The 25,385-nt window shown below is 38.5% G+C and overlaps 1 protein-coding gene across 2 annotated transcripts in view; it reads left to right on the forward strand.

Annotated features, from left to right (window-relative positions):
- Positions 1–25,385, forward strand: part of BAIAP2 (BAR/IMD domain containing adaptor protein 2) — a 178,682-nt gene that overhangs the window by 126,993 nt on the left and 26,304 nt on the right. For both annotated transcript variants that reach the window (XM_070934710.1, XM_070934709.1), the window contains exons 7-9: positions 8,948–9,100; positions 21,243–21,470; positions 24,169–24,370. In XM_070934710.1, the coding sequence (XP_070790811.1) occupies positions 8,948–9,100; positions 21,243–21,470; positions 24,169–24,370 (583 nt within the window). The remainder of the gene's footprint in view (positions 1–8,947; positions 9,101–21,242; positions 21,471–24,168; positions 24,371–25,385) is intronic.

The following is a 25,385-nucleotide window of genomic DNA, read 5'->3' on the forward strand; positions in this document are numbered from 1 at the left end:
CAGTGTGGTACCTGGGTATCATACATTCTAATACAAATAAAAGTAGTATAATTAATCATAGTTATTACATTCAACCAATTTATATATTTCTAATAATAATACACATTTATATTAAGTTATAGTCTATCATTATTTAATTATTCCATGTTTTAATATATTGCTCTAATGCCACTCACCATATTATTTGATCATACATAATAATACCACCATTCAATTTCTAAGCTTCCCTCTTGTTATTGCTTTTACTTTATTATGTAAAAAAGCATGCACTAATATTCCCCCTTTCTCTTATTTCTATCTCTGTTCTAACTTTTAATCATGTCACCCTTTTATTAAAAGACGTTTTCTTTCTATCCAACATCTCTCACCCACTTTGGTGCTTTAAATCCTGTTCATTTTTAACTTACCTCCCATATTTCACTCTTTGCATCTATTTGTATTAAGATACAATCATTCATTATTTCATTATTCGATGTTTCAATACACAGTTCTAATACCAATCACAATATTATTTAGGCATACAAAATTAATTTACTCATACTCTTACAGTCATCAAATATATATAATTCTGATAGTAATACACGTTTATATTAGCTTTCATTATTTAATTGCTCAATATTTCAATATATTATTCCAATGCCAATCACAGTATTATTAAAAAGTACTTATTAACACCATCATTCAATCTCTAGTTTTCCCATTTTATTATTACTTTTATTCTATTATATAAAGGTATGTATATACAAATGTTTCCCCCTTCTCTTATTTCTACCTAGCTTCTAATCATGCCACCATTCTAAAAAAGAAGAGAAAGAAAGAGAGAAAGGAAAGCAAATCAAAACCACCACCACCACCACAACAACAACAAAGAAACCCTTTCCTTTCTAACCATCATCTCTTGCCCGCTTCATTACTTTAGTTGCTATGCTTTTTTTGACTTGCCTCCTATATTCCTTTCTTGGAGCTTTATCTCTGCCTATATCTACTTCTTGACTAGTCAGTCTAAGTATTTCTTCCATCTCTACCCTCTTCCATTGCCTAGCTTCCAAAATAACTGCCCAAACCTCTATCTCCCTTTCAAAAGTATCTTCCTGTATCTCCAATTCTCTTTTCAACTCTCTTGAAATATTTTGCCCCTGGTTTAATTCATCAATCACTGTTATTTTTAATATTATCTCCTCCTTGTCTTCTTTTGTTCACTGGTTCTTTGGTTCTATCTTTTCCTCCATTCCTTCTGTTAGGTGTTCTGTAAACCCTGTCTCACTGGCCTTCTGGAATTTTTCGGGAAGAATGTGACTTTTTTAATTTTATAAATTAGGACAGAGCTTTGATCCATGATAGTGCCCACCAGTTTAGCTCTTGGCCTCTCACCATTGTAGATGTACCTGCCATTTAAACTGTCCAGTGGTCAACCCAATAAAGGAGACAATTCATTTTAAATAACTCTAAAACCATACACAATGGGATAGAATCTCCACCCATTTCCCAATTTCACACTAAAGGGGTCTCTGAGTGATTTGTACCTATTGAAGAAAAGACCTTGGATTCAGGTGATATTAGTGAGGGCATCAATTCAGCTCTTTTTTAAAAAAGGCCAAGTTAGCAGAGGGACTAATTGCCAAGGTTGCAATACCCTTATACTAATCTATGTTGCAGTTTGTATGTTTTATTGGCTAGAATTAGATGTTCAGTATTTTGGATAATGCTTTTAGATTCATTTCAAATTAAACAGAGTATATCTGGAGATGAGATCTTTCTAGGAATCTTTTGCAAATGTTTCATGCATTTACATAACTGTTACCTTCTGAGTAGTCGGTAGATCTCTCTTCATGGAAGAAACTTGCATGATGAATTTGCCATAATGGAGAAGGGTGGGGGAAAACATTCAATAGTCTGAAAGCTAAAGTGCTTCTTGCCTCTTGAAGTTCCCTTCTGAGATACTGTTTTGCAAAAGCCCATCTGCAATATTGCTTACTTTATTACTACAATCCTAATGTTAACAGACCTTCTGCAACAAAGGGTTACAGCTGTATGTTAATGTGCAATCCATGTGGGCAGAAGCTGTGCTTCAGAGCAGCCCATTAATGATAGAAAAAAATTTCTCTCCATAGCTGTTTTTCTCTCCTTCTGTTCTCTCTTCCCACCCACCCACCCCCTTTTCCCACCCCCACACATGCCGAACAATAGAGACTGCTTATAATGCAACTCAGTCTTCAGGATCTGCAATACTAGAAGCACCTCTCATGAGTCACCAGCTTTAGGAGATAGCATACGTTTTCCCCCTTTCTTCTAAGACTTGCACTTTTCCCCTTCTAATCTCTCCTTTCTTTCTTTTTCTGATTATTTTCCTTTCTTTGATATTGAGACTCTAGAACAGGGCTGTCAAACTCTCAGCCTGAGGGCCGGATGCGTCACCTGCCATGCCCACGCCAGGTTTAGCAAAGGGGGAAAAAAGTTGTGATACGTCACTTTATGCTGCTGTCACACCGCGAGTTTGACACACCTGCTCTAGAAAGAGTGCAAAGAAGAACAACAAAGATGATTAGGGGACTGGAGGCTAAAACATAGAACGGTTGCAGGAATTGGATATATCCAGTTTAATGAAAAAAAGGGCTGGGGTGACATGATAGCAGTCTTCCAATATCTAAGGGACTGCCACAGAGACAAGGGGGTCAACCTATTCTCCAAAGCACCTGAAGGCAGGATAAGAAGCAATGGATAGAAACTAATCAGGGAGAGAAGCAACCTAAAACTAAGGAAAAATTTCCTGCCAGTTAGAACAATTAATCAGTAGAATTGCTTGCCCTCAGAAGTTGTGGGAGCTCTGTCACTAGAGGTTTGTAAAAAGAGATTGGACAACCATTTGTCTGAAATGGTATAGAGTCTTCTGCTTGAGCAGGGGGTCAGACTAGAAGACCCCCAAGGTCCCTTCCAACTCTGTTATTCTGTTATTCTTTGTTTGCCCTGGGTCAGATTCTGGTTTATTTTACCCAGAAACATTTTAAGCCTTGCCTAAAGAGCTCAACCTGATTTGACTGTCCTCTTATTATCATGTCTTTAACATCCCAAGTAGACTGCTTAAGAGCACATCCTTGTTTTAATGACTGATGTGACTGAGTTAATTGGAACAAGTATTTATGTTAGAATTTTTTTTTTGTACAGTATTTTTACCACAAAGAATTAAATGTACTGTATAAAAAAAGCTTTCCCTCTGAAAAGTGCCATTTTTTAAAAAGAGTTCTGGAATTCGTAATGCATTGAATACTGAAGTAGCCCATTGAAGTAGTGAAAATGTCTCTTCAGGATTTTTTTAGGGCAGTTAAAAATGAATTTGTTCCTGACCGGTTTGTCCTCAGTGGCTCTTTTTCTTTTTGTTTTCTGATGTGTTTCATTGATTTGTTACTGTATTGAAAGTTTTACTGTGTTAGCTGCCCTGAGCCACTTTATGTGGGATGGGTGACCCTATAAATCAAATGAATAAATAAACAAATAAAAGAATTATGCTGGGGTATTTCTCAGTATGTATCTGCTTATCATAAATGAAGAGCAAAATAATTTTGTGACACTGAGTTTGCAAAGACTATGTCTGCAGCAGGTAACCACCAGTGGTGGGTTTCAACTGGTGTTACCACCAGTTCGCTTCATTCATGCGCTCCGCGCAAGCGCAGTTTATTACGGAACAGCTGAGATGCGGCAATCCGCTCTGCCATGCCTTTCAGCTGGGCTAAAAATGACCAAATATAAGGTATGTATAATGCAGGGGCGGGCAGGAGGGCCCACCTAACCATCAGAGAGAACCAGTTTGCTCTTAGCTCACCATCGTCACTACCAGCTCACCCGAACTGGGCCGAACCGGTAAAAACTCACCACTGGCAACCATGCCAACTGGTTATGTAAGGAAAACAGGCATATATTACCCAATAAGTAGCTGTATATCATGTTTATAACCAACAATTTGAAATGTTGATTGCAGCCAGGATGTATAATCCCCTAAGTGGTAGCCTAAATTTTTTTTAAAATTGGAAAAATATATTTTTCATGACATCTCAGATGAGAATGGAGATAGATCATGAGCTACTGTTTGGGTATAGATAGAACAGGAACACAGGATATTTGTGTTGTAGCATCCTATGGTTCTTACTAGTGAATTTCTTATATACTGATGTATCTAGGCATCTGGAGCTAAGTGTCTAAGTGACTTTATCATAATGGGGAACTGATTAATTGACATTGCATAAACTTGCTGTTGATGTTTGCTGATAGCTGCAAATCAGTAGGATCTCTTTAGTTTCATCCTCAAACTTACCTGAGTGCTATACTATTCCAATGTAGGCTGAAAAGGCTGTTTCGTTCAGGTACAGAAAAAAGGTGAAGGTCTCGCAAGGTACCTAGGTCCAGGATAGAGGAGGATGCTCCTTTTGACCAATTTCCTGGTTGAGAAAACAGCATGAATTGGTCTGATTACAAACAGGCACTTGAGGTTGGAAATGGCACTTTTTTCCCCCCTCAGTATAAATTGAGAGCATTCAATTTTGAAAGTTTTCATCTCTGTCTTTATGTGTCACAGGCACATGCTGTGCCATGAAAACCCTTAGCAGTGACTGTTCCTCACTAATATCCCAACATCTCTGCCAAGAACATCACATTTCATTCTGTATATGGACCATAACGTTCAAAACATGTCTGTTTCAATCCAGACACAGGCCACCCAAAACCAGCTGTTCCATCTATGGAACACTTTTGCACATCCCTACTTGGAAGTTAAAACAAAAACAAAATTGGAAGAAGGCAATGGTAAACCACTTCCATTCTGTAGCCAATGCATTATGTGAGAATCTCTCTCCCCACACACACACACACACACACACACACACATTTCTCCTTCCCTAGTAGCTCCAGTTAGAAATGTTTTTTGAAGTTGTGGTTTGACATGGCGGCTAGTGAAGCTAACTTCATATCCCCAGTAGCTTTTCCAGCAGTATTCTTGTTAATACAGAACTCAAAATAAAAAATTCCTTAAGATCTTTGCCAAGGGAAGGAAATGTTTTTAATATTTGAGGTTCAAACTGCTTGCATTTATTTTGATATGGTGATATTGTTTCATATCAACCCAAGCTATAATATCAGCCATTGTAATAAAGGAGAATACCTAACAGCAGAAGAAATGGTCGTACCTTTTCCAATATAATATAACCCAGAACCATTGGGCTGTAATATTCAGAATTCTTAAGCAACATGATTCCCCATCATACAGGCTGGGAGTTTTCAGCTTTGTAGTAACCCCCACCACCAAAAAACCCCAAGGTTGGAAAACAAAGCTCTAATAATTTCTGCTCCTTGTGAGAAAGTAGTCATAATAGGGCATCTTATTTCATTTAAGTAAAACTTTGGGGGAAAAGAGATGGCTTAAGAGGGCTACTGTCCAGGCAGCTGAGTGCAGGCTTTAGTAGCCACTTTTCAGTTACGCTTTCCATGTCTTCCATGTATGCCATGGCAGCAATGAGCTTAAGATTTTTTCAAATAGAGGGGGAAAGTGTGAGATTATTGGGTAATGACACCTTGAGTGACTTCCTTCTGGGACAAAGACATTGCTGAAAAAAGGAACAAAACATATTGCTTTGATTTAAAGAAATCTTGCCTTAATGCAAGAGTTCTGGTTGCCAGAGTTTAGACAAGTGGCACAGAAAGCAAGCAAGCATTATTGTCTGCAGTTCACAGTCCTGTCAGGTTTAGGCTGGTATTGTAATTATTGCACTATTTTAAACAAGTAACATAGCATATGTTTGTGTGCTGCTGCTGAGCGTGTTGGGAATTTAAGGGAGAACGTCTCAAGTTTTATACTTTATACTCCCATTTCATTCCCATTTCTCTTCTCAGTTGACAAAATAGAATATTCATATCGCTCAATAAATCTTTTAAAATGGAACCTTTATTTGCAATTCTGCCATTTCCCCTCAGGTGTTAAAGTTGCTAATGTGATTGCAGAGACATTAAAAGTTATGTTCCAAAGAATCTGTACCAGTAAGGCATTGCAGGAAGAGACAAATGGCAGATGTGGATCCTTTCAGCTGAAAAGGAGGCACATCAGCTCATAGGCAGGTGCTCAGCGAGAAATGGATGCTGGAGTTAATTCCTTCCTGAAATAAAATCCAATTGATGAAGCACATATCCTTTTTTTTTTCCCCTGGAAAGAAATGGAATTTCTGAATATTTCTTAAGGGCCAAATTTACCTAACAGTCAGTGCCAACAAAGCTTGTGATAGGGATATGTAAAACCTCAATTCAAATCGCATAACCTGTTTGAAACAGCAGGTTCAGATGTTTGAAACAAGCTAATTCAAACTTTGTGCAAGGGTTTATAGCTTAAAGTGTGTTTGGAAATGCCACTATTTTGTCCCTCACAGATAAGATATCTATGAATCAGTGTGTTTGTCTAGCATGGTATTGCTTCCATTGATAGGCTGTGTTTTCAGCACTACTTGGAGATGCTGACGTTTGAACCTCTGATCTTTTGTGGATCCAGCAGAGGATTCACGACTGAATTAGCACTCTTGGTTGGTAAATGTTCTATAATACATATCCTAAACATATACTCTATATCATGAGTGTCAAACTTGATTGCACCACATGACGAATTTAGAGGTATTGCAATGTTTTTTGCCTTTGCGGAGCTGGGTAGGCGTGGCCTGCGTATGATGCATCCAGCCCGTGGGACGCCAGTTTGAAAGGCCTGCTCTATACCTATAAATTAAGAGGGAAAAGCTTATGGTTTCTCTCTTTCTCTTGATGCTGTGAGCATGATACAGGGAATGACAAGAATTTTCCAAAGGCATTCAGCATGAATATAAACGAATTTACACTACAATGCATACAGGTAGTTCTCGACAACCACAATTGGGATTGGAATTTCTGTCATAAGTAGTTGTCATAAATCAAGTCAAACCTGATTTATTACCATTTTTTATGGTGGTCATTAAGCAGATCACTGCGGTTATTAAGGGACTCCAGCTTCCCCAATAAGTGGTTTTTTTTCTGGAAATCAGCAAAAAAAGTTAGCAAATCATGATCATGCTGCCACTGGTCATAAATATGAGTTGGTTGCCAGGTGCCCAAATTGCAGTCACATGACTGGAAGGGTGATGTGATGGTCACAAGTGCGAGTACAGGATGTAAATCACCTTTTCCAAAGCTATCATAACTATGAACTATTGTTAAATGGCCATAAGTTGAGGACCATTTAATTCTGTAATTAAACGGAAGTTATGACAAATTGATTTAATTCCATATAAAGAAGCTTTAAGTGGCTTGATCATGAGCGCATGGAAAGGAAACTGAGTTCCTCCTTGTTTTCTCTTTTCCATAAAGATGAAAATCTTGTATATTGTAGTATACAAGGACAGCTCTGTGGTTATTGTGGAAAGGAAGCCATGTTGGATTAATATCATAAAGGAGGTGGCAGAAAGAAAAGCAATTCTTTGTCACTTCAAAATGGAACCCACCTTCTGCAGGGAATGCTGGAGGAAAGAAAAGGATTCGGAAACGAAATTAAAAGTTGGCTGTTTATACTGCACATGATCAGAGTAAAATAGCCTAGAGCTATTTTTCTTTTCAAGATTGCGCCTTTCTTGCTTTTGTCCTTGGCTAGAAATGGACCATCATCTAATTACAGGATTCGTAGCTGATGTATTTATTTTAATTGGCTACAATATGTTTGAATCTATATACATGTAGCATCTGAATAAATACTAATGGGAGGAAAACGTGCTGCTCCTTAATATGTATTTATCCTGCAACAGGCTTCCTCTTAGGAAAGGCATTTTCCTTTCTCACAGTAGCCTTTGTTGAAATGGCATCAGCAGCCTGCTTGCAGAGTCTTTTGGGGTGAGGAGGGAGAGAGGGAGGGAGGGTGGGTATCCAGAAAGCAGGCACAAGTGATTGCTCAAGGGGCTGGTGTATGCAATAAAGAAGGGGCTCTATTAACTCTTTTGCAGTTAATGACCTTTAAAGCCATGAAGGTTTACATCTAAAATGATTTAGGATATTCCAGACTTTTAGGCTATTGAAACTGAGCATGGAAGTGCTGAGTGCAGAGAAACCCCTGAATGTGAGAAAGGAAATTTATTGCATTGTGGATTTCTCAGGCCATTGGTTGCAGAATTAAGTGGATGACTTTATGTCAAAGTTTGAAGATGAGGAGATGCTGTTTGGTTAAAAGGGGATATGGGGCTCTTGACAGGGTGTCTTCTTTTTCTTTGTTGCATCTTCTCACAGGAGAGGAGTTGTGGGTTCAAGTGGACAGTGTGAAGCCTCTCTGCATCACCTGCAGGCCTTTGAGGAGGACCTCTGTCCTCTTATGATTTTCAGAAAGAGCAGGGGAAGCTGATTCTCAGTAGCCTACAAAGGAGAGCTCAACTGAGAAAGTGTAACACAAAAATCCTTCTGAAGGCCCTTTAAACTTATGTGAGCCACCAAAGTCGATTCATAGCAATAGGCAGTAGAGAATTAGCAGTATCCAGGTGCAGAGGGAGTAGGAGGGAGACTAAGAATCTCTCTGCTCTTCTGCCACCCACACAACATCTGAAGCCCACGTACTGAGTCAGGAGCTTTTGTGTGAGGGAAGTCAGATGACTAAGGATGGATGTTACTGAGGGGGAAGGAGAGAGATTCTCTCAGCAGGCTTATGCTCTGTGGCCCAGTGCCCCCTGCTGTCCAGGCTGCAACTGAACATCAAATCAGGAATCTCTCAGAAATTCTTGTAGGTAATGATGAAGAGGCAACTGCCTACTTCTTTCTCTCTGCTTCCTTTCTCTGAAGCAACTGGAATAGATGTAAGATTTGCAAAGGAATCTGCTGTATTCAGAATACCTGCAGGCTTGTGGGCTCATATTGCGATTAACGTGCTAGTTTCTACTCCCTCTAATATTGTATGTTCTCTCTTTTCTTCCAGTTTATTGAAGCAATGACCAATAAACAAAGTGAGCTGGAGAACTATGTATCTGATGGTTACAAGATGGCACTCACAGAGGAGAGGCGTCGATTTTGTTTCCTGGTGGAGAAGCAGTGTGCAGTGGCCAAAAATGCTCTTACGTACCACTCCAAGGTAAGCAGGGGCACTTAATAAGTAAACTAAACCACTCCAGGGATACAGGTTTTTTTTTAAATAGTAATTTTATTAAAGATTACAATTACAATTTACAACAATACAAATTAATACCAACGAAAAAGAAAAAGAGAAGGTGCATAAAAGAAAAAATAAGAATATAGTAAAGAAAAACAGAAATATATAAAGACGTGATTTCACTCTTCATCACAAGTACAAACAATTTTAGTAAATTATCACCTCTTAAAATGCAATAAATGATATTTTTCCCCATACCCCAAACAAATCCATAAAGCTTCTTTGTTTCAGTTCTAATGTGAGTATAAGTCCATTAAAGGTAATCAGAGATGATAAAATATCTATTTTAAACTTGATCAAAAAAACCAGTTCCATATTCCTTCCTTTTACTGCTAACAATTTCAATCTTTAGTCCCTTCAAATAATATCCTAGAGCTTGATTTGTTTTGATTTTTTCTTGATTTTTTTCACAAAATTCTTCAAAGCTTTAACAGGCCTGTTTTGTAAGTCCAATATTCAAAAGTATCCAGGTCACTCCCTTGGTTTGTTATTTGTAATATCCATTTTAATTATTAACACATCAGCTGGTTTCCATATAATTCCATATAATTCTTGTAGCCTGCCATTTTTAAATCCATTTTCAAATCAGTCTCGATCATGTAAAGTAATACTTGTTTCTCTACCATAATACTTTTTAAACACAGTCTATTTATAGAGGCAGACACTTAAAATTAACTTCTGGGCCCATTGTTCAAAAATATCCTTTAATATGTCCAGTGTTAAAATATTTTGCTTCATTCTGTTTTAGTAAGTCAAGTGTTCATCTCCTTTAATTGTAACCTTTAGTTCCTTCTAATTCCCTATAATGCCCAGTTTTTAATGTCATGTAGTATGTTTTTTTAAAGAATTCAAAATAAAAGAATTTTCCTATGGGAAGCATTCTTTATAATTAATTATAAAATACCTTATTTCAAATTATCCATGACTATGTTATCTTTAGCTCATAGTTACTATAGTGGACTGCCATTAGTGTAGGAAGAGTGCCTACCAGTAGTACTTTCTATGTGGGTAAACAAAGGAAACTAGTCCATTAAGATCAAAGATTTGGGAGGTGGCCCTACATAATTTGTAATAGATATTCAGCTCAAATGCAACTTTGCTGCCTAGTGGCAAAATCCTTGGGGAAGAATATCTTAACTAGATGTCAACCCATGCAAATTCAGTCAGTCTAAATAAAACATGTGTTTTATTTTCATGTCTGAAAAGAAAAGTTAGGAAAATAGGGAGCATGGAAGTGTAAATGTTATTCTGTTATTCTTAATGGTGAAATAATTTCTTCTGTTAGTATCAGCAGGCTCTTATTGGCATTGGTTTGAGGAAAAAAAAACCTTTATGGTTTATTGCTGTGTGTGTGTGTAATTATTGTCTCTGCATTTCCTCCATATATAACTCAACTCATCTATAGTACCCAATTGGTTAGATTGAAGTTAATCAGGTAATAAAGAAATGGACTGCAAAATCTCAGTGAGTCACAAACACTCTTCAAGTAGAATTGTATGTCAGGCTAATATATGTGGAGAAATAGAAGAACACTCTTTTCTCTCATCTGGTGGATTATTTTCTTTTCTTGCTGTTATTTTGTCATAATACTCCAATGAAGAAGGTTTTTTTTTAATTTACATTTTTATTAAGTAGATTATCTTGGTGGTATTTACAGTTAGATGCTGAGATCATGGGAGTTGTGCCAAAGCATGTGTGGCTTGTTTTATAACTTGTTCAAGAAATGTGACTACATACTCTTACATTCCAGATTAAAACCATTTGTATGGTTTGGATGTGTTGGTTTATAACATTCACATAGTCATATACAAAACACCCACACAGATACTTCAAAATGTCATCATAATCTTCCGGGAAGTATGGGCTTCTACTTAAATTTAGCTTTGCTGTTATCTTGAATATCAACTGAATATCAACCTCTGGAGAAGGCTCTAACGTTGGGAAAAGTGGAAGAAAAGAGAAGAAGAGGATGACCAGCAAGCAAATTGGATGGACTTTGAGCAGAATTGGAAAACCTGAGGAACCAAGTTAGGGACAGATTGTCATGAAAATCTTATCTAGATAGTTGCTAAGAGTCAACATCACTTTGATGGCACATAAACAAACAATGTTCTTAGTTTGTTTGTCCTAGTGAAGGGACCAAGGTGCATCTTGCCATTCACGCAAGAGTTATGGGAAGCCACCACCATTATTCTTTCTATATAACAATTTTTCTGTGACAGAGCCTTCTCTTAGAAACCATACATTATGCAAGCAGGAAGCACTGTATATTCTGCCTGAAGACATCAGCACATATGTTTACCTTTCCTTCACCCTCTCTTCACCCTCCCATAATAATAGCTAGGCATCCAACAGGGCAGGTGTGCCTGTTTCTTGGCAGGTGATGTATGAGTGGCACAATGGCTCTTGTGTGCTCTTCAGTCTGGAGCTTATAAATACAAAGTGTACTGCTTTCAATAGAACAGGAGAAATTAAGAAGCTGCACAACTGCTTTTTGTGCCACTGTTTTTCTTGTCTGAACTCAAATATAGGTAGTCCTTGCTTAACAAACATAATTGGAACTAACAACTCTGTCATTAAGCAATGCGGTTGTAAAGCACAGTGTCACATGACTGTGCCAACTTAAGCCAGCAGTGGTGACAGTCCCAGTTGCTGTTATTAGGTGAATCCAGTGTGGTTGCAGCATCCTGCAGTCACGTGATCACCATTTGCAACTTCTTGCCAGCTTCCCCATTGACTTTGCTTGTTGGAAGTGAAGGTCGCAAATAATCACATGACCGCAGGACACTCTGACATCATAATTATGAGCCAGTTGCCAAATGTCCAAACTGTGATGATGTGACCATGGCAATGCTGCAATGGCCACAGCTATGAGGACCCATCATAGATCCTCCTTGTTTAGCACCATCATAACTTTGAACAGTTGCTGGACAAGTAGTCCTTCAACAAGAAATTCCTACTTTAAATGAGAAGCGTTGAACGTTCTTTTGCTCCCAATCTGCATTTTACCTAAAAAGCTGGGACGTTTGCCTACCATTTGTTATTTTTTGAATCCCCTGGACTGTTTTTACTGCTTTCCTACTTGTGCCCTTTGGTCCCAGAGATTCTAGACTTAAGGGCTTTTTTGGGGGGGGGGAGTGGAGAGGGAAAACTGAAACTAATGCAGGGGATTAAGAAGTGATTGAAGCAGCAGGACTTTCCAGAATAACAGCTCTTCTTTTAATGGAAGCTAAGAAGTTCCTGCTGTTCATCCTGATAGGGAGAATTATTTCCATGCACACAATTAATGTGCTTTCATGGAGGAGAGGAAAGGGAGAGATCCTCACCAAAATGATCCATGGAGCTATTATTGACATTTTCACGGGAAGGTGCTTCTTCCACCTACGTGACATTAGCAGTTAATGGCCTTGTTGCAATATTTTCAGGATCAGACTCAATAAAGATAATAGAAGTTATAGGTTTAAATATAATTCTCTTTAATCATAATAGGCATTCTATATTCGCTGAATATTCAAGATAGAAGCAAGGAAAATGGGGAGGATGACTCCTTTTATATACAAGGGGCGGAGCCAGGAATGGGAGTGGTAAAATATGAATACATTAAAGCTCAAGTAATAAGTTAACCCCTGATGTTCCATATATACATTATTTACACATTAGAGAATAAGGCATTTACATCTGACAAATCCCCCTCTAAATGCCGGTTCGTTATACAACACCAGTTACATTCAGATTCAGGACAATATAATACATATAATTTAGAAGTTAAATATTTGTGTTGTTTAGAAGGTAAGGGTTTTGTTAATATGTCAGCTAATTGTTCAGAAGTATCACAATGTATTGCTTTGATGAATCCGTCTTGAGATAGTTGTCTCACGTGCTTAAATTTTATATCAATATGCCTGGACCTTTGTCCAATTGCATCGGATCTAGAAATTTCAATGGCCGCTTTATTATCTTCATGCATAATAAATGGTAAAGTAGGTTTCTTCCAAACATCTGTGATCAAATCATTGAACCATACAAGGTTATTTGCAGCTTTAGACAAGCAAACATATTCTGCTTCTGTGGTAGAGGTGGCTACCAGTTCTTGTTTACCAGTATACCAGTAAACTGGACAATCGTTCAATAGAAAAACATAACCAGAGGTACTCTTTCTGCATGATGTATCACCAGCCCAATCTGCATCAGCATAACAAGTAATTTTTGGTTCTTTGTCATTATTGGGTTCCAATATTAAACAAAAATCTAATGTACTTTTCAGATATCTTAAAATTCTTTTGACAGCTTCCCAATGATACAAGGTTGGTTTGCTAACATATCTTGACAATAAATTGAGAGGTAATGCAATATCTGGCCTAGTCCAATTAGATATATAAAGGAGTGAACCTATAACTGATCTGTAAAATGTGTTGTCTTTAAACTCAGGGGAAGATTCATCATTGTTTCTAAGAAAATCAGTTTGCATAGGTGTGTCACATGTTTTGGCATTATTTAAGTTACATTTGTTTAGGAGTTCAATGATTTTATCTTTTTGAGTAAGTTTGAATCCCCTTTTTGTTTTGTTAATTTGTACACCAAGGTATTTATTCACTCTACCTAGTGATTTCAATGAGAAGTGTTCGTTTAACTTATTTACAAAGATTTCCCTGCTCTCTTTATGCTTTCCAATATATAAAATATCATCCACATAAATTAATACAAATTCAATATGATCATTACTCTTTTTTACAAAGAAACAGTTATCAGCAGTGGTGGCGTTGAAATCCATGGTCTTTAGTACTTTTACCAAACAATCGTACCATCTTTTGCCAGATTGCTTCAATCCGTACAGACTCTTATTTAGTAACCAAATTTCGTTCTTATTAGTGTATTGACTGTGTGGTGCTCTTACATATATTTCCTTATCTAATTTTGCATGTAAGTATGCAGTCTGTATGTCATATTGAAACACGTCTAGATTGAGTGCAGATGCTACTACAAGAGCTGTTTTGACACTCTCTGTTCTCACTGTGGGTGAATATGTGTCAGTATAGTCTTCTGGATATTTTTGTGCATAACCTTGTGCAACTAGTCTGGCCTTGTATAAGGTATTACCTCCTTCTAAATTCTTAATTTTATAAATCCACCTGGTACCTATAATTGTTTTATCCTTAGGTGCGATCGCAGGTGTGAATACATTTAATCCTTGTAAACTTTTCATTTCTTTTTCCATAGCTAGTTCCCATTTTTCTCTTTCTTCACGGGGAAGTTTCAATACTTCCTCATATGTATTAGGTGTTATTTGTTCTCCATCCATATGCATAATATAATCTTTGTATTTATTTGGTATTTGGTTTCTATTATTTCTAATATTTCTTTCAGGTTTGCTATGGTTGTCATGCAAATATCTGGCTTCCTTTTTTGTTAATGTGTCTGTCTTTATTTTATGCTGACTATTTGTCCAAGTTTTGGTTTTGTTCTTACTTTTGTTAATATTTTGATTTTCTGTTGTTCCTTCCTCGCAAGATATATTATCTTTGCTTTTATTAGGAAAAATTTCATTAAGGTGCAACTTAGACCAATTGGCCTGCTCATGAAACACAGCTGTTCTGGATACTATAAATTTGTTATTATTATCGATGAATCTGTACCCTTTGGTTCCAGTTTCGTATCCAATGAATCTTAATCTCCTGGATACGTTTTCTCCCTTTCTCCTCAATTGTTTAGGTATGTGCACGTCTGCAGTAACTCCAAATATGTGCATGTGTGCTAATTTAGGTTTTCTATTGTACATCACCTCATATGGTGTCTTATTCACAATACTGGACCATGTTCTATTTTGAGTGTAATTTGAATAATGTAAGGCTTCTGACCAAAATTGTTTGCCTAAACCAGCATCCTCTAATGTGCATCTAATCATGGTTTGTAGTGTGGAGTTCTTTCTCTCTGCAATCCCATTTTGAAAGGCAGAAAATGGATTGGACGTGAAATGTAGCATCCCTCTATCCTTTAACCATTGGGAGAATTCTTTAGACATGAATTCACATCCCCTATCTGTCATAATTTGTTTTATTCTAATATTATGTTGTGTTTCTATGCGTTTGTAGAATTCCTTAAATTTCTGAAAGGTTTCATCCTTGTGCTTTAATGTGTAAACAAAACCATAGCGACTGTAATCATCCACTATTGTTAGGAAGTAACGTTTTCTATAGGTAATTGATGGAGTTAATGGACCAACTAAGTCCATATGTACCAAATCAAAAATATTGTTAGTTGATCTGTTAGATTTTTTTGGTCTAGGACTGGTTTTTAGTTTGGTGGATTTACATACTGAGCATTCTAAATAATTTTCACAATTTTTTATTTTTACACCTTCTGCGTGTTCAGTCATTTTTTGTACTACAGGAAAGCTTGCATGTCCTAACTTCCTATGTAAGATATGAGCACACTCATCATGAATTGGTTTACCTATTTTTGGTTTCTTCTCATTGTGTGTATTTTTGTTATCATGAGTTATTTTACATTCATCATTGTCACTGTTACTGACATTTTCATCATCTGCTTCAATACAATCTTCCATATTTGAATCAATGTTATGTAACCATCTTTCTTTGGTTATCAGATAGGGTAGACCCCCTTTTATCATCACAGTGCCTACATTTGTTTTGTTCTTTTCTATAGTTGCTTTCCCCTTTGAGAAAACTATATTGATGTCAGATTCTCTGCTTAGTTTTATAGCACTTAGTATGTTGTGAGGTATTTCTGGGATCAATAATACCCCCTCTATTTTCCCTAAACCAGGCAAGGTCACATTTCCTCTGCCTAATACTTGAACCTTTTCTTGATTAGCTACCTTTATCACAAACTTATCTTCTGTAAATGAAGATAATATACTTTTGTTATTAGTGGTGTGATTTGTTGCACCAGAATCAATAAGCCAATTATTGTTCTCATCTTGTTGTGTTTTGGTGCTGTCTTGTTTATTTAGCCCATTTAGTGACCCAGATTTTCTCTCTTTTGAATTTTCTCTACCCCCTCTACTTTCTCTGTAGTTTGGTGGACTTCTATATTTGTGTCTATCTGTGGAAGATTGTCTGTAATTGTATTTGCTCCTATATTCTGGCCTATGTCTCTCCCTTGGGACTTTGGGACAGTCTCTTCTACTGTGTTCCCTGGATCCACAATTGTGGCATCTAAAGGCTTCATTATATTTATCTTGAAAGACTACTTTCCTAAAAGATTTGTGTTCTGTTTGGTTACTGGAACGATTTTTTCTTGAATTGTCTTCTGCTATCAATTTGTTAGATAGACTTTCTATTGATAAATATCCCAAATTAATGGTATCTAAGTGTGACATAAAGCTATCCCATGATGGATCAAGTGAATTGATAATAACACTTTTCATAGTTTGATCTGAAATCACTTCCCCCCTCAATTGCAGCTCAGCTCTTATTTTGTTTAGATTTATCAAATGTTCACTTATAGAAACCCCTGGTTTCACTCTAGAAGAAAAGAAATCCTTAGACATTCTTGTGGTTGTGGCTACGCTATCGCTGTGAAATAGATTAAACATGCATTGAATTATTTCTGATACAGTTAGGTTTGGTTTGATGCTATGATACATTGCAGGAGACACGCTAGAAATTATTATGAAAAATGCTCTATGATGTAAACAGTCTATTTTTAAAGTCCAAGGTCTTCTTGGAGGACTAGTTATAAAGAATAGTAAATTTTCTTTCATAAAAATAACCTGAAGCTGTTGGTACCACTCTTGTAAATTAATGCCATCAACTCTAAGTTTTGGGAAGTCACTGGGTAAGTTCCCCACATTATTTTGTCCATTACTTACAACCTGAGGCAGTCCGTGGTCTCTCAAGTGCAGGAAATTACAGAACGGCATTGGGATGCTTGTAACGAGTCTGCGCGGTTCTCTGGCCAGTTCAAGTCTTTCGGGGCCGTCTACGTAGTTTTGCACATGCGCGTTGCTCATTTCTTCTTTGGCGCCGTTGTGGAAGGTTCTCTCCATTTCAGCTCTCTCGATCCGCTCCTCTTCAGATGAGTCGGTCTCTGGCTCGGTTTTTGGGGCTTTGGTGATGGCGGCGGTTCTTCTCTTTCTCTTGTGTGTGCTGGCACTCGATTCTGTCTGCGGTGTAGGACGGAATCGGCATGGCTCTCTGGGCTCGGGTGTCGTCGTTTTCGAAGTCAGGATGGGAGCGTGCAGGTCTTGAGTTGTCGGTTTGATTGCTTGCTTCTTCGTTGATGTCTTAGAAATTTTCAATCTTGGCCCAAAAGCAGCAAAAAGTGTTTTCATTGCTGACTCTACTTGAGACTTTGTTAAATCGTCTTCACTTTCTGATTTTGGTTCATCTGAAGAGTTTGAGACTTCTTTTTCACTTTCTTCGTCTGATAGCGTTTTTCGCGCCAGAAATTTTGAACTGAGCGTTTTGATTGGCTCTGCTTCACTCTCTTTTGAAGTTCGTTGAAACCAAGATGGCTGCCGTTCAAAATTTCGCGCGGGGTCACATCTTTTCTTTTTTACAACTATTTTCTCAGTAGTCATTTCACTCACAGTTTTTTGATCTTTGGGTTTTTCTTTAATGATGTTTTTCTCTCTCGCTGCTCCGCTGTTCCTCAGCATCTCCTGGAGGTCCGCGATGAGGCTTTCATCATTCTTTTGGCTTTTTAGTATTTTTAATATTTCTGACCTGAGTTCGTTATTTTCTATCTCGATTTCTTCCTGGTCGTTATTTTCACTCATCAGTTCTTCTTCTTCAGTGGTGTATTCTTCGGATTCTCTCGAAATCGCATTAGTGGATTCGTTGATCATCTCTTGATCAGTTTCTATTTCTTTGCTGTAGGCCCTGGTGTTGGGCCTATCTTTCTTGGACATTTTTAATTACTTATTGAGTCAATTAACCATCCTCTGCTACCAGCTTGTTGCAATATTTTCAGGATCAGACTCAATAAAGATAATAGAAGTTATAGGTTTAAATATAATTCTCTTTAATCATAATAGGCATTCTATATTCGCTGAATATTCAAGATAGAAGCAAGGAAAATGGGGAGGATGACTCCTTTTATATACAAGGGGCGGAGCCAGGAATGGGAGTGGTAAAATATGAATACATTAAAGCTCAAGTAATAAGTTAACCCCTGATGTTCCATATATACATTATTTACACATTAGAGAATAAGGCATTTACATCTGACAGGCCTTCTCTGCAAAACGCAACCTTTTCTCATGTTCTTGGTCAAAGACCCAAATAACAGGCAGCCATTATGCGACAGTCTCCCCTCCTGCAGCTGACCTATGCTCACCTGGGGGCTGCCAAAGGCTATTCTCAGACCTCCTTTCAGATAGCATGGTTGCTGTGGAGCAGCTGATCTGTGCAGCTTAGGCACCTTGAGGGCATCCTAGGGGATGTGCAGAACTAAGCAATCGGTTTCGTTTTGTTTTTTTCCTAAAGAAGTAGCTCACACGTACTACTTCCTGCTTTACCTTTTGCCCCTAACGGTTGTTCTGAACCTTCAGCTGTTAAGAGAGCAGAAAGGAGAGAGTGAGCCCACTCTGCTTGGGCAGCGTTGTTGAGAAAGAGTGAGTTTATTGAGGTAAATGTTTCTGTGAGGATCTGTTGTTCCCCCCCCCCGCCAGCTACATGTCTTTTTTCAACATTCCTTTTGCCCCAGAACACCCACGTTTTATATGCTTCTCTTTCAAACATTTTTTTTTCAGAACAACTCAGAAGCAGAAGATTTTTCTAATCAGGAAATTAAAATTGGGGATGCGAGGCTTGTAACCTGGTTTGAATGTGTTTATGTGGAAGGAGTTTTTTAACGGGCTGCCCCTCAGGAAGACATGTCCATGTGATTTCCATCCAGTGAAAGAAGGGAGCAAGTGAAGAGAAAGGGATAGATGTGAAAATCTGGGCATTTTCTTATATCCCAGCTCATTCGTTTTCCTCAAGGATCTCCCACTTGGCGCTCAGTACTAAATGTTTTCATCCAGGATGTTAGATATTTTCGCTTGTGTCAGAATTACATATTCCTGAAAACAGTGTCAGGTCAAACCAGTGGTGGGATTCTACCAGTTCGGATTGGTTCACCCGAACCAGTAGTTCCCACTTCCTGCAGAGAGCGAACTGGTTCTCTGTTGCTGTGAAAGTGGGCCCGCCTGCCTGCCCCCCGGGTTATACTGACCTTTATTTCTGCTTCTGAAGCCCAGCTGATCGGGGCGGCAGATTGAATTGGCTGTCCTCAGCTGTTTTCCTTGCTCCTTTCCCTGTTTGCAACGCGGAAGTTCAATTTTATGGAAATTGTACATGCACGTGCAGCTTGTGTCTGGCGCATGGGTAAGCGAAGCAAGAGCGCATGCACGAAGCTCAGCAAACCCGTTGTTCAACCAGTAGGATCCCACCCCTGGGTCAAACCACTCTCTTGACGGCACTCATGCTCGGTTAATTAAGGAAAAAGTGCCTGGAATAACAACTTGTGAACAGCCACTGGAGTAAAATACCTCTTTTGAGGTATTTGGGGAAGAAGGAGCCAGAGAAATGCACAGAGGTTTTAATGTGCAAGTCCTGGCTTTCCAGTTTCTTTTCCTTTCTCAGGTTGTTCAGTTACAACATTTTGGTACTGCCTGTGTCAAGACGGGAAGAGTACATACATTCCCTATAGAAGAGAGGTTCTCACCTGTGATTATTTTAGGCTATACAGCTCTTGAGGGTTTTTTTTTTTCTCAAAACGAACATGTAGTACTTGTGTTAAATTTTAAAAAATAGAGCTGGCTACTTTTGCATTTGAGAAGGATTTCAATTTTGCTTGGCCCCATCTTATGAGGATTGGAGTATTTTCTTTGTATCACATGGTTCATTGTGTCTGTGCCTTTACAGCTGTGCAAAATTTAAAAAGATTAAAAATGCTGCATATGCTAAAGGGTTCTATATGTGAATGAAGGCTTCCAAGATTCCAACTTCCTTAATCAGGTCAGAGCTCCTGGAAGGGGAAGCAAGCTGAAACTGTTCTTGGGAGTGAAGTTGGAAGGGAGGCCGCTGCAGCCCAGCAACACAAATAGAAGCTCTTGCTTTATATTTAACACTACGTCTACCCTAAAGAAAATAAATAGCCTTTAGAAAGAGCTAAATGTTTATCTGGTCTATAAGTAAGCAATGATTGAGGTGATTTTTAACTGTGTTTCTTAGTTTAATATAACACCGTGGTGAATTTGAATGAAAGAAAGGGGTCTTGCAGTTGCCTGAGACTGACAAGTACGAAATGTTTCCTTTTTAAAATTAAATTATCACAACTGGGTCTAGTTCATTTCTTTGGCTGTATATTTTTGGTGTCCTAACTAGTAGCAGGCCTAATATATATGAATCTCTTTGACTAGACCTGTTCTATCATGTCTTCTCCTCTCCTCCTTTTGTTTTATGTTTTATTAGATTTTAGATCTTTTAGATTCATGAGGCAATCATAAAGACACCTCCAACCTTGAACAGTGAAAATTGACTGATTAGCATGGAAAATATTATTATTTTCTCCCTTTATGATTTGCCCCCTTTTACAGTGGACCTAAAAGGGAAAAAATGGAATCTTACCCAGCCTCATTTCTCAGATATGCTTTATCTCAGAGAACAGTTTCAAAGCAGTGGTACACAAACACCAAATCAGCCTTTTTTCCTGCTCTAACTGAATAACTAGCAAATAAACCTAGTCAATCTATGTAAATTACAAAATTACAATAGTTTAATTTCTCCTAGAATCAAAAAATCATTGGCCAGTTAGTGTACCAGTTCCATTCTCAGGAAAGTTTTGTTTGGGAATTTGTTGATTTCCTTCCATTTTTGGATTAAAATCTTATCTGGGTTTTTTTTTTTATTTGATTTGATTTGATTTGTATACCGTCCTTCTCCGGAGCCTCAGGGTGGCTTACAATGTGTTAAGCAATAGCTTCATACTTTTGTATATTTATACAAAGTCAGCTTATTGCCCCCACAATCCGGGTCCTCATTTTACCTACCTTTTCTTACATTCTGACCTCTCTCTCTCTCTCTCTCTCTCTCTCTTTCATTTTGACAACTTTCAGGGAAAAGATATCTTGACACAGAAGCTCCCATTATGGCAACAATCTTGTTCAGATCCCAACAAGATCCCAGACCGTGCTCTCCAGCTTATGCAGCAGATGGCCCTCAGCAGCAATGGCTCAATTATGGCTACACCTCTGTCAACATCCAAGTCAAATCTCATCATCTCGGACCCTATACCTGGTGCCAAACCTCTCCCAGTCCCTCCAGAGCTGGCACCTTTTGTAGGAGTAAGTATAGCGTGGATTGATAAACTGGGGGGAGATGTCATAATTCATCTTTCGACAGAAAGATGTAGGTTTGGTACTGGGGTGTGCAAATTTTTCTCTAAGTCAAATCTACAGTGGTCCTTTCACTGGCATGTTGGAAGTCACACACTTCTAAAGTGCAAAGGGATTAGAATTAAAATGGATTTAGGTTTTGATTTAGTTAAAATGACTATTGTACATTTAAGAATCTCCATACTTTGGGTATGTTGTCTTATTTTGCTCAGATACAAAGCACATATTGTTTCTGAATTAAAGACAACTTTTGCAAAACTAATAGGTCTCACTGCACTTATTCTGTAGAATATAAACATGCCAGTTCATTTCTTGGCAAAATATGAAGTGCTAGTCATTACCACCAAAGCCTAACAAAGCTATTTGAGAAAAGACCCTTTTTTCTGTTTGAACCTCCATGCTTACTAAGATCATCTGAGGGAGTTTGCCATCATCTAAGGAGGCAAATTCATCTGCTGGCATTTTGGGTTTCAAGCCTTCTCTGTTGCTGCCCCAGTCTTGGAGTGTACTCCCTGCAGAGTTAAGGAGGCTAACAGCCTCATTACATTTTAAATGGCCCCTTTTGAAGTAGCAGCCTAGCAACTATAACTTCATAAGTCCTGCAACGTGCTGTACTTGATGCTGCCTTTCAAGACTATTGAAAAACTGCAGAGAGCAGCTGCCCATTTTGCTGGCAGATGAGAGCTACCATAGCAGTGTCACACCAGTTCTGCAGGATTTGTGTTGGTGGCCAGCAGGTTTCCAATATACTTCAGAGTCCTGGTATTAACCAATTGGTGATGGTATTTACATATATGGATTAGCTTCCAGTTACCTTCAGGACATAACTTTTGCAAAGAAAGAATTGGGTGTTCAAGGTGAGAGAGAATGCTTTAATTATTTTCCCTTCAGGAGACAAAACAGGTAGAGTCCCAAATAAAATGTTCTTATTGCTCTCCATTCACTTTGGAACAACTTTATCCCCTTGAGACCAAGATTGGCCCCATCTGCTCTAGTTTAGGAAGGTGGGCATTGAATCCTAGCAACTTACAGTTAGGGTTGGGGTGATTTTTATTTGGCCTTTTAACTGTTTTAATTCCTCAGTTTTAATTTTTAAGTGTAAACTGAAAGCAGTATATTAAGTTACAATAAATAATTAGAATACAATTTAAAATGTATTGTCACAAGAAGCCTTTCGGGTGGCCTTTTTTGTTCATTCTTGAAAAACAAGACACCGGAGCTGAAATCTGTTGATACATTGCTGATAAACTTGCAGAAGTCAGTAACTGACTGGGTTCCAAATTTACATCTGTATTCAAAAGCTAAATTCAGTGGCAATAGGAAAATTGAGGGATTAAGAGAATTTATGCTTCCTCCTATTGAAGTATTTGGGTTTCCACTTAAACAATTCAGAGCTCTTTGGTTTTTCATTTCATTACCTTGCATTAATGATTTTCCCAGTTGCTGTCCAAAACTTATTTATTCAGTCCAGTTCTACAGCTGTAATATGATTACACCTGGGATAGGCTGGCCAGGAACTGTGTGAAGAACTTCTAAGTTAAACAGATTTGCAAACTTGAGCACAAAGCAGCTGAACTCATAGTACTCTGACAGCTATTATACAATGTGGTATATCCTGGTAAGAATGGTTTTATTTTGGCATGTCCTTCTGGGCAAAGTTGAATATCTTCAAGCTAGCTCAAGAAGAGCCATGATTTGAGGTCATATTACAGGTAGCCCTCAACTTACGATCACAGTTGAGCCCAAAATTTCTGTGGCTAAGCAAGACAGATGTTAAGTGAGCTTTGCCCCATTTTATAACTTGCCACAGTTGTTAAGTGAATCACTGTAGTTGTTAAGTTAGTAGCACTGTTGTTAAGTGAATCCAGCTTCCCCATTGAGTTTACTTGTCAGATGATCACAAAAGGTGATCACATGATCCTAGGACAGTACCAGGGGTGAAATCCATCAGGTTCTGACAGGTTCTGGAGAACCAGTAGCGGAAATTTTGAGTAGTAGGATAACCAGCAAATACCACCTCTGGCTGGCTCCAGAGTGGGGTGGGAATGGAGATTTTGCAGTATCCTTCCCCTGGAGTAGGGTGGGAATGGAGATTTTGCAGTATCCTTCCCCTGCACACCCACCAAGCCACACCACATCCACCAAGCCACACCCACAGAACCGGTAGTAAAAAAAAATTGGATTTTACCACTGGACAGTATACTCCAAGGCATTATAAATACATGCTAATCGCCAAGCATCTGAATATTGATCACGTGACCACTGGGATATTGCAACAATCGTAAGTGTGAAAACCAATCACTTTTTTCAGTGCCATTGTAACTTCAAATGGTCACTAAATGAATGGTTGTAATTCAAGGACTACCTGTACAGGTTAAAGCCGTTTGATGGGACCACTTATTTCCCCAGTTTGCCAGTCAAAAGACACTGTGCTCCATTTTTTCCTCCTTAATCAGTAATTGTTCTTTCCAACTCTCTGCCAGGAAAAATAAAGAATTAAGGAGGAAGTGGTGAGAAAAATGAGAGGGCAGCATGATGTAGACTACCTATTTTCTGAACAAGGCAGAATGGTTGTGCGAAACAAACACTTGTATCGAGCATCATATCTGTGTTTCTCTCTCTCTCTCTCTCCCCATTCTTTCTCCAGCGAATGTCTGCACAAGAGACCATTCCAGTAATGAATGGCGTCTCTGGCTCAGAAGGTGAAGATTACAGCCATTGGCCTGACCGAAAGCCGCCTCAGCCGAAGTCCTTATCCCCACCACAAACTCAGAAGCAATTGAGTGACTCTTATTCCAATACTCTCCCTGTGCGTAAAAGTGTAATGCCGAAAAACAGCTATGCAGCCAGTAAGTCATTCTTGTAAGAGATTATTTCTCTCTCCTCTTCCCTCCATTTTGGAGGACCACATATGTCAGATTGTGGGTGAGATGGCCATTGAACTCCCATAGAGCAACACAGTAGGACACGGGTGTCAAACTCGCGGTGTCACATTGATATCCCGTGACATTTCACAACCTTTTTTCCCTTCACAGAGCTGGGGTGGGTGTGGCCTGCATATGACACATCGGCCTGCGGGCCGCCAGTTTGACACCCCTGCAGTAGGAGAAAGGGCCTAAAACAACTTTCTCCAGGCTTTCCACCTGTGCAAAGACTACAGGTCCCTAAATCCCCAGCCATTGCAACAGTCCCAAGAGATTTGGAGAAAGCTGGCATAGAAGCACAAAAATGGCACCAACTTCTAAAGCATTTCTCATGTTGAGTCTTTTAAAAGGGTCCAGTTAGATCTCCTATCTTTCTGCTGGTAGAAACAAGAACTGGTATTGAGAAAGCACTGAAAATTTGGGGAGCTAAGACAGTTCAAAAATTGCATCAGGTTTGCTGACAGAAATTTTTGTCAGTTTGCTTTGTCAGAAATTAATTAGATGTGCTTGTTTCTTATTTGCAAGCCCTTACACAATAGAAGTTGATGAGTCAGATGTTTGCACATACCTGAAGCTTTTTTCCTACAAAAGCTATGAACAACAAAGCTGTATCTCCAAAGTGGTGCAGCAGGCTTGGTTCTTTTGCATCATACTAGGAACAGTGGTGAACAATGTCTCCTTTAGACTGACATCACTCTGCAATGTTTATTATCTTGTGACTAAGGTAAAATGTACCTTTGAATCAGGCTCAGTTTCATGGACACAGTTTGCAGCATTCCTGACAACACCAGAGAAGTAGTTTTCCACTGCTACCAGCTGGGATGTGTTTCAACTTCCAGGCTAGTCAGTAGCACAAGCATTCCATGAAAGTTTTCTCATCCGAGGCCTTCCCTGGCCTTCCCTGTTTAGCTTGGAGCTCAGAGAAAGTCAACCAGATGTT

Source organism: Pituophis catenifer, unplaced genomic scaffold, assembly GCF_029215685.1.
Source record: "Pituophis catenifer annectens isolate HBS135680 unplaced genomic scaffold, rPitCat1.0.hap2 SCAF_2, whole genome shotgun sequence".
Taxonomy (NCBI): domain Eukaryota; kingdom Metazoa; phylum Chordata; class Lepidosauria; order Squamata; family Colubridae; genus Pituophis; species Pituophis catenifer.